At 36.8% G+C, this 13904-nt stretch overlaps 1 protein-coding gene across 2 annotated transcripts in view; it reads left to right on the forward strand.

Moving 5' to 3' along the window:
• Nucleotides 1–13904, forward strand: part of PIGK (phosphatidylinositol glycan anchor biosynthesis class K) — a 120057-nt gene that overhangs the window by 5742 nt on the left and 100411 nt on the right. For both annotated transcript variants that reach the window (XM_032296562.1, XM_032296563.1), the window contains exons 2-3: nucleotides 6287–6340; nucleotides 9289–9380. In XM_032296562.1, coding sequence (XP_032152453.1) covers nucleotides 6287–6340; nucleotides 9289–9380 — 146 coding nt within the window. The remainder of the gene's footprint in view (nucleotides 1–6286; nucleotides 6341–9288; nucleotides 9381–13904) is intronic.

A 13904-nucleotide genomic window follows, 5' to 3' on the forward strand; every position in this document is an offset into this window, starting at 1 on the left:
TCAGTCTGTTCGGGTTTCTCTTTCTTCCTGGTTCAGTCATGGTAGCTTGTATGTGTTCAGGAATTTATCCATTTCTTCCAGGTTTTTCAATGTATTTGTGTATAGTTGTTTATAATAGCCTCTAGTATATAATAGCCTTCTTTGTATTTCAGTGGTATCCATTTGTAATATCTCCTTTTTTGTTTCTGATTATATTTATTTGGGTCTTTTCTCTTTTTTTCTTAGTTTTGTTAAAGGTTTGTTGATATTGTTTATTTTTTTAAAAAGCCAGCTTTTTGCTTCATTGATTTTTTTTTTTTTTTTTTGTATTTTTAAAATCTTTTGTTTATTTTTGCTCTGATCTATATTATTTCTTTTCTTATTTTGTGTTTGGTCTATTCTCTAGTTCTTTGAGATGTGTTATTAGGTGATTTGAAATTGTTGTACTTTTTGATGTAGGCGATTATTGCAATAAACCTACCTCTTAGTACTGGTTTGCCTTATCTCATACGTTTTGGTATGTTGTGTTTCTATTTTCATGTATCTAAAGAAAAATTTTAATTTCCTTATTAATTTCTTCCTTGACTCATTGGTTGTTCAGAAGCATGTTGTTTAATTTCCATATAGTTGAACATTTTCTAAAATTTGTCATGTTAATCGATTTATAGCTCTTTTCTATTGTAGTCAGAAAAGATTTTTGATATAATTTTGATTTTTAAAAATTTAGTGAGGCCTGTTTTGTGGCCTGCCATGTGGTCAGTCTATACTGGAGAATGTTCCATGTGCGGTTGAGAAGAATATGTAATCTGCCGTTGTTGGAAGACATGTTCTGCAAATGTCTGTTTTTTCTCCAGCGCTTTGGGAGGCTGAGTCGGGTGAATCACTTGAGGTCAGGAGTTTGAGACCAGCCTGACCAACTTGGTGAAACCCCATTTCTACTAAAAATACAAAAATTAGCTGGGTGTGAGGATACACACTTGTAGTCCCAGCTCCTCGGGAGGCTAAGGAAGGAGAATTGCTTGAATCTAGGAGGCAGAGGTTGCAGTGAGCCAAGATTGTGTCACTGCACTCCAGCCTGGGCAACAGAGCGAGACTCTATCTCAAAAATAAAATAAAATAGTCGATGTTTCTTTGTTAATTTTCTGTCCAGGTGATCTGTCCAATGGAGAGTGGAGTGTTGAAGTCCCCACCTAGTATTATATTGTGATCTCTTCTTTCCCTTTACATGTAATAATATTTGCTATATACTCATCTGGGTGCTCCAGTGTTGGGTGCATACATATTTATAATTGTATGCTCTCTTGCTGAATTGATTCCTTTATCATTGTGTAGTTATCTTGTGTAGTTATCTTTTTTTAAAAATAATTTTTGACTCAAAGTCTGTTTTCTCTGATCTAAGTACAGCTACTGCTATTCACTTTTGTTTTCCATTTTTGTGGAATGTCTTTTTTCATTCATTCACATTGTCTGCGTGTTTATAGGTGAAGTGAGTTTCTTGTAGGCAGCATGTATAATACTTAGGTCTTTACACTTGGTTGTGCATCTTTGCACACAGGTACAGATGTGTGTAAAAGTGGGAGTTTAAATTTAGTCTCCCTGAAATCTTGTTAGCTCAAAATTAAAGCTGCTTGTGTTTTTCAGGCTGTTAGTATGTTCCAGTCACTATTCCTATATTCTCTCAGTTAGACGGTATTATTACCGTTTTATAGATGGAGATTTGGAGGCACAGAAAAGTTAAGCAACTTTTCTGTTTATACACCTAGTAAGTAATAGAGCCCAGATTTAAGCCTGGGGATTCTAACAGGTCTAGTAATTAACAATGTTTGGGAGCTGATCTGAGGTCAGCATGGCTTATATCTACTATTATTTTAACATATAATCAAAATCATGTTCATTAGGTGCCAGGATGGTGTTAGAAAATTTTAGTGTCTTGAGATGGCAAATATAATTTAGACTTACTTTAATACATTGGTGAAATGGTCCCTGGCAGAATGCTAGAGGATGTGCTCAATCAACTGTATTGGCAAGTTCAAATAAAGTATCTAGAGCATAGTGAGAATGGATATTGAATGACATTTTAACAGGAAGCATATTAACATGTGTAGAATGAAGACATGAATCAGTCACAATTAGAAGACTGAATGGAAAATTAGAAGCACATGAAGAAGACCTGTCTATGTTTGAGATAAAATATTTAAAAGCAATTAGGCCCGTCTCTCTTTCAATTATATCTCCCAGCCAAAAAAAAAAAAAAAGAAAGAAAGAAACCTCAGTACTCTTTATGGGTGTTGCAGCACATTTGTCTGATCTTTTATTTTTAATGTTATGACCAATATTAAATAATTACTTAACATGAGAAGTTCAAAGAGTGATAATTTTGTTTTTGTTGAGAATATTGGGAGATTATATCTCACATGCAATTCATGAGGATAAAAATTATCTGGTATTACTAAAGTGAAATATTAATCTTTGATTAAATTTCTGGATTAAACATTTTACCTTGCCTTCTCATCGTAGACAGTGATCACTTTGAGGAATTATCAGAGTACAACCTAAAAGGAGATTTTGAAAGTTACAACTTTATAGTACAACCTTTATGTAATACCTTCTTACCTTATTCTGAACCTATCAACCATGTGGTTTCAGTTTTCTGTAAGAGACTCTTGATTTGTTCACAGACTGTAAAGGCATTTGGACCACGGATTCATTCATTCAAAAGATAAATTCAAAATCCGCTGTTTGCCAAACTTACTTGGAATACATCATTGAATATAACTGATGAAAGCCTCTGCCTACTGAAGCTTACATTGTTTTGGGGAAAGACAGACGATTAGTAATACATGTAATAAATAAGTTAATTTTATATATAATGTAAGAAGACAGTAAACACAGTAGAAAAAATAAATTGTGATAAGAAAAATGGTGTGGCGAGGTTGCAGTTTTAAATAATAGCCTTGTTAAATGTTGAACAAGCAAATTGTACGTTCTTAGCTGAGCATACATTCTACTTTCTTAATAATTCTCACATTATGGGAAATAGAAAGATATGAGTTATATAATATGCTTTCATTTGAGTAATGCTAAATAATTTTTTAAAGCAGAAGATCTTGCACATATATCTCACAGTTCTCCAAAAGAGCACTATGATATAGGATTGGCATTGCTTTCATTTTGCATATGAGGAAACTGAGTCTCCAGGGAGGTTAAGTATCTTAATTAAGGTTACTCTGTTTAATTGGTAGCTAAGCTAAGACTGAAACCCAGATCTCCAGATTTCCAGTTCAGGACTTTTGTCCTCATAGTATCTTAAGCTATAAGCTCTTTTGATTATTTAGTCCATAACGTCAAATACTGGCATCTTCATAAATTTATGTAAGATGGTTGTTATTACAACTGTAAAAACTACATGTGTTGTGTACCAGCCCGAACCCTGTTCATGGGTGCCCTTAGTCCTGGCGTGACAAGGGATTGAGAAAAGGAAATAAAGACAAAGAGTGGAATTTTACAGCATGGGTCCAGGGGACCAGTGCAAGCATGGGGACCACATTGGCACTGAGTTGTGGGCTCCACATGCCTTTATTAGGCGTATACACTTGTTAATTGAGAGGTGGGGGAACAAAGAGGGATGATTGGGGAGGCCTTGAAACTATTGGGAGAGGCCTTGAGAGTAATGTGCACAAGATAGCCAAAGGGGAGAGGTGTAGTCTGCAATATTCAGTAGCAGCTGTGATTCTTATGCAAACCTAGAACACTGAGTTGCTATCAAGGTGCATTTGCATCTGAAGCATAGCAGATAAGGCACTACCAGGTTTGCCCATAGCAATGCATCAGGGGCTTTTTATCTCAGGAGCTTTTTATCTCAGGAGCATTGCCATCATAGAGCAATCAAGATTACTCCATATTCTGAGAACCTAGGTGGCTTTTCCTCCTTGCAAGCTCCCATCTGCAAAGACCCTCTCAGATCTTGTGAGCAGAGGTCACCTCCCTTCTCAGAGATCTTAGGCAAGTACTCTTTACGAGATCCTCATGCAAGCTCCCTGTTGAGAAGGCATTCATTGGGACCAAAGCAGTGTTTCCTGCTCTGCAACCACCCCGAGGTGTTCCATGCTCTTAGATGGTCTTTACCTTAGGCCTCCTGTTGCCGCTTGATTTCTTTTTTTTTGTTTATTTATTTTTATTGCATTTTAGATTTTGGGGTACATATGAAGAACATGCAAGATTGTTGCATAGGTACACACATGGCAGTGTGATGTGCTGCCTTCCTCCCCATCACCTATATCTGGCATTTCTCCCCATGCTATCTCTCCCCAACTCCCCCCCCCCCCCTGTCCCTTCCCTATTCCCCCCGAACAGACCCCAGTGTGTGATGCTCCCCTCCCTGTGTCCATGTGTTCTCATCGTTAAACACCCACCAGTGAGTGACAACATGTGGTGTTTGATTTTCTGTTCTTGTGTCAGTGTGCTAAGAATGATGTTTTCCAGGTTCATCCATGTCCCTACAAAGGATACGAACTCATCGTCTTAAATGGCATAGTATTCCATGGTGTCTATGTGCCACATTGTCCCTGTCCAGTCTATCATTGACGGGCATTTGGGTTGGTTCCAGGTCTTTGCTATTGTAAACAGTGCTGCAGTGAACATTCATGTGCATGTGTCCTTATAGTAGAACGATTTATAATCCTTCGGATATATAGTCAGTAATGGGATTGCTGAGTCAAATGGAATTTCTATTTCTAGGTCCTTGAGGAATCGCCACACTGTCTTCCACAGTGGTTGAACTAATTTACGTTCCCACCAACAGTGTAAAAGTGTTCCTACTTCTCCACATCCTCTCCAGCATCTGTTGTCTCCAGATTTTTTAATGATCGCCATTCTAACTGGCATGAGATGGTATCTCAATGTAGTTTTGATTTGCATTTTTCTAATGACCAGTGATGATGAGTATTTTTCACATGTTTGTTTGCCTCATATATGTCTTCTTTTGTAAAGTGTCTGTTCATATCCTTCACCCACTTTTGAATGGGCTTGTTTGTTTTTTTCTTGTAAATCTGTTTTAGTTCTTTGTAGATTCTGGATATCAGCCCTTTGTCAGATGGGTAGATTGCAAAAAATTTTTCCCATTCTGTTGGTTGCCGATTCACTCTAATGACTGTTTCTTTTGCTGTGCAGAAGCTGTGGAGTTTGATTAGGTCCCATTTGTCTATTTTGGCTTTTGTTGCCAATGCTTTTGGTGTTTTGGTCATGAAGTCCTTGCCTATGCCTATGTCCTGAATGGTTTTGCCTAGATTTTCTTCTAGAGTTTTTATGGTGTTAGGTCGTTTAAGTCTTTAATCCATCTGGAGTTAACTGATTTCTATTTTACTGCACCAATATTTTGTGATATTGTGCCAGAGTTGCTAGCCTTTGCTTACCAGTAATAACTAAAATAAGCAGCCCAGGCTAATTCCATCCTGGCTCCTGTGACTTGTAATAAGTAACTAAGATCTGTGACTTCTATCACTACCCAGATAATGTGTAAACAAATGCTTATCTTGACTTCTGTAAACTACTGAAGTAACAAACAGAATCCCCTGGCCCTTGGAATGTCCGGAGACCCCCACCCTCGTCTCCTCCCAGGAGGTGAATCACAGAGTCCCCTGGCCCTTGGAATGTCCGAAATCTTTTCATCCCCATCCCTGCTCCTCGCCCCCACTCCCAAGGTGGTTTTCTCGTGTATAAAAAGTCTTGGCACCCTCCTTTCGACACCACAGGTTGGAGAGACGTGAGTCCTCTGTGGTCGCCGGCATAATAAATGACCCTGCAATCTGGCATACTTTTGTCTTGGTGATTCACTCTACGCTTGGTCCTGTACAACTTTCTATGCTTGGTCCTGTACAACAATTTGATATAGCTCAGTTCGGGATATCAACTTCAGTGTACAATAAGCAAAGCATGCTGAGGTCAAGAGATCGAGACCATCCTGGTCAACACGGTGAAACCCCGTCTCTACTAAAACTACAAAAAATTAGATGGGCATGGTGGCACATGCCTGTAATCCCAGCTACTCAGGAGGCTGAGGCAGGAGAATTGCCTGAACCCAGGAGGCGGAGGTTGCGGTGAGCCGAGATCGCGCCATTGCACTCCAGCCTGGGTAACTTAAAGAAAACCCCCCCCCCAAAAAAAAAAAAAAAAAAAAATTATTTAACTAGAAATAACATAAGTCTGCCTCTGGCCGTCTTGGCCTACAACATGAGTCTTAACTGTCCTTTATCAGTCTTTATTGTGATAAATTATGGCTTTGTCTTTTATTTGTTTTGCTTTTATTTAGGATCAAGCAGAACAATTCTTTAGAAGCGGCCATACAAACAACTGGGCTGTTCTGGTAAGTATGCTGTAAAAGTATTCCTTGCTGTTCACATTAGATATGTGTCTGAGAAATTTGTGTGAATCAAATTTTTGAAAATAAAATTTATTTTTGTCCATTTTATATCAGAAATTTGTTATTTTGATTTGGCTATATTTTAAATTGACCACATCAGCTATAATATTCTAGTAATATTCTTTGTCCTCAGAATATATGTCAAGTGGTGACCTGAAAAATAAATGTAAGAATAAATTACGAGTGCTATTATTAAAGGAAAGATTTTATAAAAGGAAGAATTATTTTAATGCTGGAACTACTAATTGTATTTCTTATCTATAGTATTAGTTTATAGATACTCTCTGTATAGTTTATGCTTTTTAAAAATTTTTTTCTGGCCGGGCGCGGTGGCTCACGCCTGTAATCCCAGCACTTTGGGAGGCTGAGGCGGGTGGATCACGAGGTCAAGAGATTGAGACCATCCTGGTCAACATGGTGAAACCCTGTCTCTACTAAAAATACAGAAAATTAGCTGGGCATGGTGGCGCATGCCTGTAATCCCAGCTACTCAGGAGGTTGAGGCAGGAGAATTGCCTGAATCCAGGAGGCGGACGTTGTGGTGAGACGAGATCGCGCCATTGCACTCCAGCCTGGGTAACGAGCGAAACTCCGTCTCAAAAAAAGAAAAAAAAAAAAATTTTTTTTCTGTTTTTTTTCTCTGCTTATAAAAATAATGATCACTGTAGAAAGTTCAAATTATACAGAAAAGCTTAAAGAAGGCAGACTAATTTTGTTATGTGAATTTCATCTCAATTAAAGAAGACAGGGAAAATGACTTCAAGTCTCACATCCAGAGTTAATATTTTTGTGAACATTCTTCTAATTCTTTCTTCATATGTAAGCATAAAGATACATAGTCATATGATTTTATATAATTGGGATCATATTATACCGGCTATTTTGCAACCCCTTAGCATATCTTAGGGATATTTCCTTGCCAGTAGGTATGGAGATACATAATCTTTTCCAAAAGCTGTATTTTCTTCCATTTTGTGAATGTACTGTGACCTCCAGTTTATGGGCATTTAGAGTATAAATTTTTCACTATTGTAAACAGGGCTATGTTGAATGTTCTTATACACATAACTTTGTGACTTGACAATGTTACTAAAAATTCCTGAAAAAAAAAAAAACTGCTAAAGAAAAGGAGAGAGGTTTTCAACGTCCACTTTAAAGTAAGGAGAACTATTGGAAGCAAGGCCATGATCTACCAATTTGACAGGGTAAACTTTCCTTACAGGATATTAAGAGTTCCTCCATGTTCAAGAGGGAATAACTGCCTATGTGCAGACTACCAGTTGCCAAAGGGCTTATCCCAATGAAAGCCTCTGCCCTACTGAAGCTTACATTGTTTTGGAGAAAGACAGATGATTAGTAATACACTTAATAAATAAGTTAATTATATATATAATTTAAGAAAAGACTGTTAGCTTATACTGACCCACACATGAAACCCTTCCTTGCTCTGTGAAACCTCTAACTAAACCTCTCTTCAATTTCAGTAACCTGGGATTCAGATTAAAAAAAAAAGATGAAAAAGAAACATCCCAACTCAGCCTCCCAAGTAGCTAGAACTGTAACCACAAACGACCACACCTTGCTAAATTTTACATGTTTTTGTAGAGACTGGGGCCTCTCTGTGTTGCCCAGGCCAGTCTTTAACTCCTAGCCTCAAGTGATCCCTTCCACCCTGGCCTCCCAAACTGCTAGGATTATAGGTGTGAGCTACTGTGTCCAGCCAGAATTTTATGATATTTTTTGACATATGGAATTTTACATTTTTATGTAGTCAAAAATTTAGTCTTTTCCTGATTGGATTCCAGACTGAAAATTTACTTTAGTAAAAAAAAAAAACATGTAGTTCCTTTCTATTTGGCAGGGGCAAGAACACTTATGCTGTTCTCAAAATTGTCATTATACCTACTAAAAGCACAGGCATGTGATAGAAGCCAGGATTGTGCTTGGTAGATCTATTACCAAGTGATCCCAAATCTATGTTTACCTATCTTAGAATGGGTTCTCAATAACACTAACTTTGGAGGCATGGAATTAGATTTTCCTAGCACCTTTAATATAATTCTTAGGAATTTTTTTTAAACTATAAAACTTGGTTGAATTGTTTTGAGTTTTCTCTTCAGTTCAGTAGCTTCTTTATAATGAGTTCTCTTATGTGCATTTACAATTGTTTTGTATGTTACATTTTATCCTCTGTATTACATTTCTCTCAACAAAGGAATCTATCTAAGTGAAACAAATATTGTACAACCCAATGTAGTTGATTTTCTTCTCTATTCTGTAAAGAAATTATGGGCATGTGTTTGATTCTAAAGAATTTAATATTTTAGAAATAGGAATGTTATCGAGTCACAGAAATTGTGATAACTACGTTGGTTCAAATTTGATTAAATTTCCCAAAGACATGCTTTTTCTTAAGCTGAATGGTCTTTTAAAATTATGAGTCTCTTTGGAGAGATTAGTTTTACTGAAAATTCTTCTTTTTTTTTGAGTCAGAGTCTTGCTCTGTTACCAAGGCTGGAGTGCAGTGGTGCCAGGTTAAAGCAATTCTCGTGCCTCAGCCTCCCAAGTAGCTGGGACTACAGTTGTGCACCATCACTCCTGGCTAATTTTTGTATTTTTAGTGGAGGTGGGGTTTTGCCATATTGGCCAGGCTGGTCTTGAATTCCTGGACCCAAGTGATCCACCCGCCTTGGCTTCCCCAAGTGTTGGTATTGCAGGCATAAACCACGGAGGCTGGCCTTTACTGACAATTCTTTATGTTTGCTGTTTTAAAGTCTGAATTATCATACTCTTTGTTTAGAGATCTCTGTATCCTACTTAAAGAAATATACTCTGCAGCTCCATGATTAACTTTGATGCATAAAAATTATATTTTTGTTTTAATACTTTAGGTGTGTACATCCCGATTCTGGTTTAATTATCGACATGTTGCAAATACTCTTTCTGTTTATAGAAGTGTCAAGAGGCTAGGTATTCCTGACAGGTAAGAAGTCTTAATAAAGCTTAACTTTGAACTTCAGTGAAAATAACCCTGAGAGAATTGTTATTATATTTGTATTTTCATGTTATGTTTGAAAAAGTTTAAAAAAAAATCTGATTTGAAGTTTTTTGTTGTTGTTGTTAGAACATACTACTATTTATACGTTAGATGTTATGTAAGACCATAATGACAAATCATATAAAAGAATGGATGCTAAGGTAAAAAAATTGGATGAAGTATAATTATTTAGTGCAATTTATTTAATTACTAAATGACTCAGGGTTTTAAATTGCAGGTAATGGAGGGCAATTCAGACTGATTCGAGCAGACAAGGGATTTATTGAAAGTATATTGATTACCTTACCAAATTAGTTAGAAGGTTGTATCCTTAAATATAGGAACAAGGAAGCCTAGATATCAGAAGAAACATAGTTAAAAATCATGACCTAAAACAGTCTGGTGACAATAATGGAGGTGCAAATTGCTGAAGCCTAGACTCCCCCACTGCATAGCTGCTACTGTTTGTTTCCTTTGGAAACTTAATGTTGCTATTGCCTTCTGCTGCCAAAATTCAGCTTTGCTGTTCCAACTTCTTACTGTTTCTATCTCTATTTATAGAGGCCTTGGTGGGAATGTTATATTGGTAAAGTCCAGGTGCAACACCCATGTCTGTGCTGCAGGGTGACCAGAAGAACTAGTATATGGCATTGTTAGCTTCTGTGTAGGAAGGTGGGCTTTGCCTTACATGAAGACTCATAAAATTGGAATTTTCTTACTTGTAGGAAGTGAGTTCAGGTAATAGGCAGTATCCCCACACCTTCAGTCAGATCATGTCTTCTACATTGTTTTGTCCATGATAGATTTGTGTTTCCTACTACCAAAGCAGCTATAGCAAGAAACTGCAGTCAATTCAGTTATTTAGGTTTGATTTATTTAGTACCAGTTAGTGTGGAAAGAGCTGTGTAGTCAGATATGACTTTGAAACCTGGCTTTAGTGATGATTTTTCTTCAAGCCACTTCACCATACTAAGCTTGTTTCTCATTTGTTACATGGTAATAATAGTAATTTTTTTTGTAGGATTCAAGTACTTACAGTAAAAACAAATAGAGATATACATAAAGTGCTGCAGGAACAGAAAGGAAGCAGTGAATGACTCAGGAAACAAAGTTATGTTACAGTCTATGTAAATAGATCACTTAAGTCTGAGTTAACTGACAAAGCTATAATTTCCATATTTCATCTGGAAATCATGGCAACTAGATAATATTACTATTTTAAAATTACATTAAGTCTGAGAAGGAGGTTAATTTGTTACATGAAGTGTATAGATATACTTCTTGTAATTTGTCATTGGTTTTTCTCAAATAGGCCTACGTAGTTAGTTTTCGGTCCTTAACCGCTCTTGCGTCTATACTTGATATACTCTTCTAGAGAATCACTACGCATGGCTTGGCAATGGTTTTTCTTTGCTAAATTAATCTTTGTTCTAGGAATCAATCATTAAGATACATTTAAATGATTTAAGTTCGATTTGGAAGGAGTTTTTAGGAATAGACAATAGCAATAGGATGTATTTTGTATATTATGTTTAGTAGGTTTGTCCTTAGGTTTGTGAAAATGTTATTTAAAAGCTTATTTCTGTTTATTGATTGCTTATCTATAGCTGTGTTTATAAAGTCTTTGTTGTGGGGTGAATTAGGATTCAAACAGTTGCTGATTTAAGTCATTCTGTATTTAACAAGTAGAAATCAGTAGAAAAGATTCTGCTCAGCTGGTGTTGGGTAAATAAATAAATGTATGATTTGGAAATATTTTATCAGTTGTGCCAAGCAAACACAGTTTGTGTTTTAAAAGTAAAAATATTTATATCCCCTAAATTGTGTTAGTCCAGTGTTAGAAAATGTTAGTATGATATTAAAGACATTTTAATAAATAGGTTGCCAGAATTTTATATTATTATTTCAAAATATTGACTCAGGGAAAAGGGTTATTAATGGTTCTGGGAGAAAAATGCAAAGATAACACTCGTAAGACCTTCATAAGTGCTCTCTAGCTTGAGTATGACCAGTTTCTTATCCAAGTTCCATGCAGGTGAGGTTTCTGTACTTTGCGCCCACACGTTTTCTCTAACCTTATGGAGATTTTGTTTTTATTTGCCTGGTTTTAGCTTCCTAAAATGTTTCATTATTGTTAGGCAATTTTCTGTCCTCAATGAATTATTTTGGTCTAAATCCCTGTTTAGCTACCTTCAATATGTTTAATATAATTAAAATGAAGAAGAGGCATTAAATAGGGGTTAGGGTCTAAGGTTAGTATGTAAAGCAAACATAGAGCCACAATTACTCCTGAAAGTTTATCAATTAGCACGTAAATTACAGTTTAGTGTTGTCTTTCATCACGTCTACCACAGTGCTGTTACTATTTTCTTCATTTGAACACTGGATAAATGGTTTACTTATGATTAGAGCCATGTTTAGGAAAAAATATACGTATCTTTAACATTAGAATTGTATTCTGCATGCTGTGAGAAGCACATGGGAATTGAGGCTGACTGAGGGAATGTAGAATCATAGCTCCCATCTCATGTTTCCTCTAGGGAATAAATTCATTGAGCATTAGGTTGGGAGACGTGATCTGTCTCTGTCACTCTCTCTTTTGGCTGAGTGCATAAGATTTACGTCACAGAGTAAAATGTCTGTATAATGTTTTAAAAAATAAGATTTAGTTTTACTGCAGTTTGGGTGGATGTGAGTTTATGTAGTGATTCCTGTCTGATGCTTGTTTCTGTAAAATCCAAGAACTTTTCTAAGTCCATCTAACACTTTTTTTCTTACTCTGTATTTCAGTTCTATGTGAGATTAATCTTCCTAATTTAAAGCTTTTATTCTTCATTTCCCCTTACTCAAAGCTTTTTAGAGTATTTAAAATAAAGTTCAAATCCCTTATCCTGGTACTGAAGACTTTTTTGCAGTGTGATTCCAAATCTGACATTCTGTTCTTTTAGTTTCAATCTCTTATGCTCCAGCCATTTTCTTCTTCTTAGTCCCTGTATTGTCCTTCATTGTTTTGCACTTGTTGCTAATCTATAGTTCTTTCCCTTCTCCCTCCTCTTGTTTTCTGATGTCCAGATTAAATCCATGAATTCCCTGAAGCTTTCTTGCTTTCTTGCATAAATACTGTATTTGTTCTTCTCTTTTGGCACTTTGTTACATGGGTTGGTGTCATATCTTCATGGCTGGATGTTATACTATATATTTCTCACAGTGCACTTCTTGATATATTGTTGCAGAGTGAATGAGTGAATGAATAGTGTGCTAAATACTTAGCTACTTACAGCTTAGTAGAACCTCGTTAGTCTAGAAGAGAAAGGAAACTTTTATGAATACTTACATTCTCCTAATCTTGTTTCTCAACTCCCACTGAGCTAACAGTGCTCTCTAGTGATGTGGTTTTTTTTTTTTTTTTTTTTTTTTTTTGTTTTGTTTTTTTTTTTAAGACAGAGCCTTGTTCTATAGCCCAGGCTGGAGTGCAGTGGACTGATCTTGGCTCACTGCAACCTCTGCCTCCCAGTTTCAAATGATTCTTGTGCCTCCGCCTCCTGAGTAGCTGAGAATACAGGCTTGTTTTTGTATTTTTAATAGAGACAGGGTTTTGCCATGTTGGCCAGGCTGGTCTCAAACTCCTGGCCTGAAGTGATCCACCCATCTTGGCCTCTCAAACTACTGGGATTATAGGTGTGAGCCACTGTGCCTGACTATAGTCAATTTTTATGAACTATCTTCTAACTTATGCTTGAGGGATCTATGGCTGGGGCAATCTTACCAGAGCACTTCAATTGATTTCTTTCTGTCAGAAATCTGCAAGAGTCTTGCTCAAAACAAGTCACCCCCAGCCTTACTTATTACCATTTAAGTTCCTTCAGAATGCATATGTTTTCTTTTTGTCCTTTGCCCCTTTTAACTTATTTCACAGTTAATAAATATTAGAATTAGAAGTAGGAGCTATTCGGTCAGTTATATAAATTCTGGTAATGTTTCTGTAAGTAGAAAAAGTCACTAATTGTTGTTGTTGTTGTTTTTTAAAACACATTGGTCATATAGCTTTTACTGCTGCTCTTCATGCTGCTGTGGATTTGTCCTTATACATAAGAGAACACTGTCTGAAGTGGAGCATTAATAAGCCATTCAGCAATCTTACTGCATAGTAATTCCTTAAAATGCTTTTTAAAAAATACTTGTGCCGGGCGCGGTGGCTCAAGCCTGTAATCCCAGCACTTTGGGAGGCCGAGGCGGGTGGATCACGAGGTCAAGAAATTGAGACCATCCTGGTCAACATGGTGAAACCCCGTCTCTACTAAAAAACTACAAAAAAATTAGCTGGGCATGGTGTCACATGCCTGTAATCCCAGCTACTCAGGAGGCTGAGGCAGGAGAATTGCCTGAACCCGGGAGGCGGAAGTTGCGGTGAGCGGAGATCGCGCCATTGCGCTCCAGCCTGGGTAACAAGAGCGAAACTCCGTCTCAAAA

Source organism: Sapajus apella, unplaced genomic scaffold (assembly GCF_009761245.1).
Source record: "Sapajus apella isolate SASKATOON/1434 unplaced genomic scaffold, GSC_monkey_1.0 scaffold36, whole genome shotgun sequence".
Taxonomy (NCBI): Eukaryota; Metazoa; Chordata; class Mammalia; order Primates; family Cebidae; genus Sapajus; species Sapajus apella.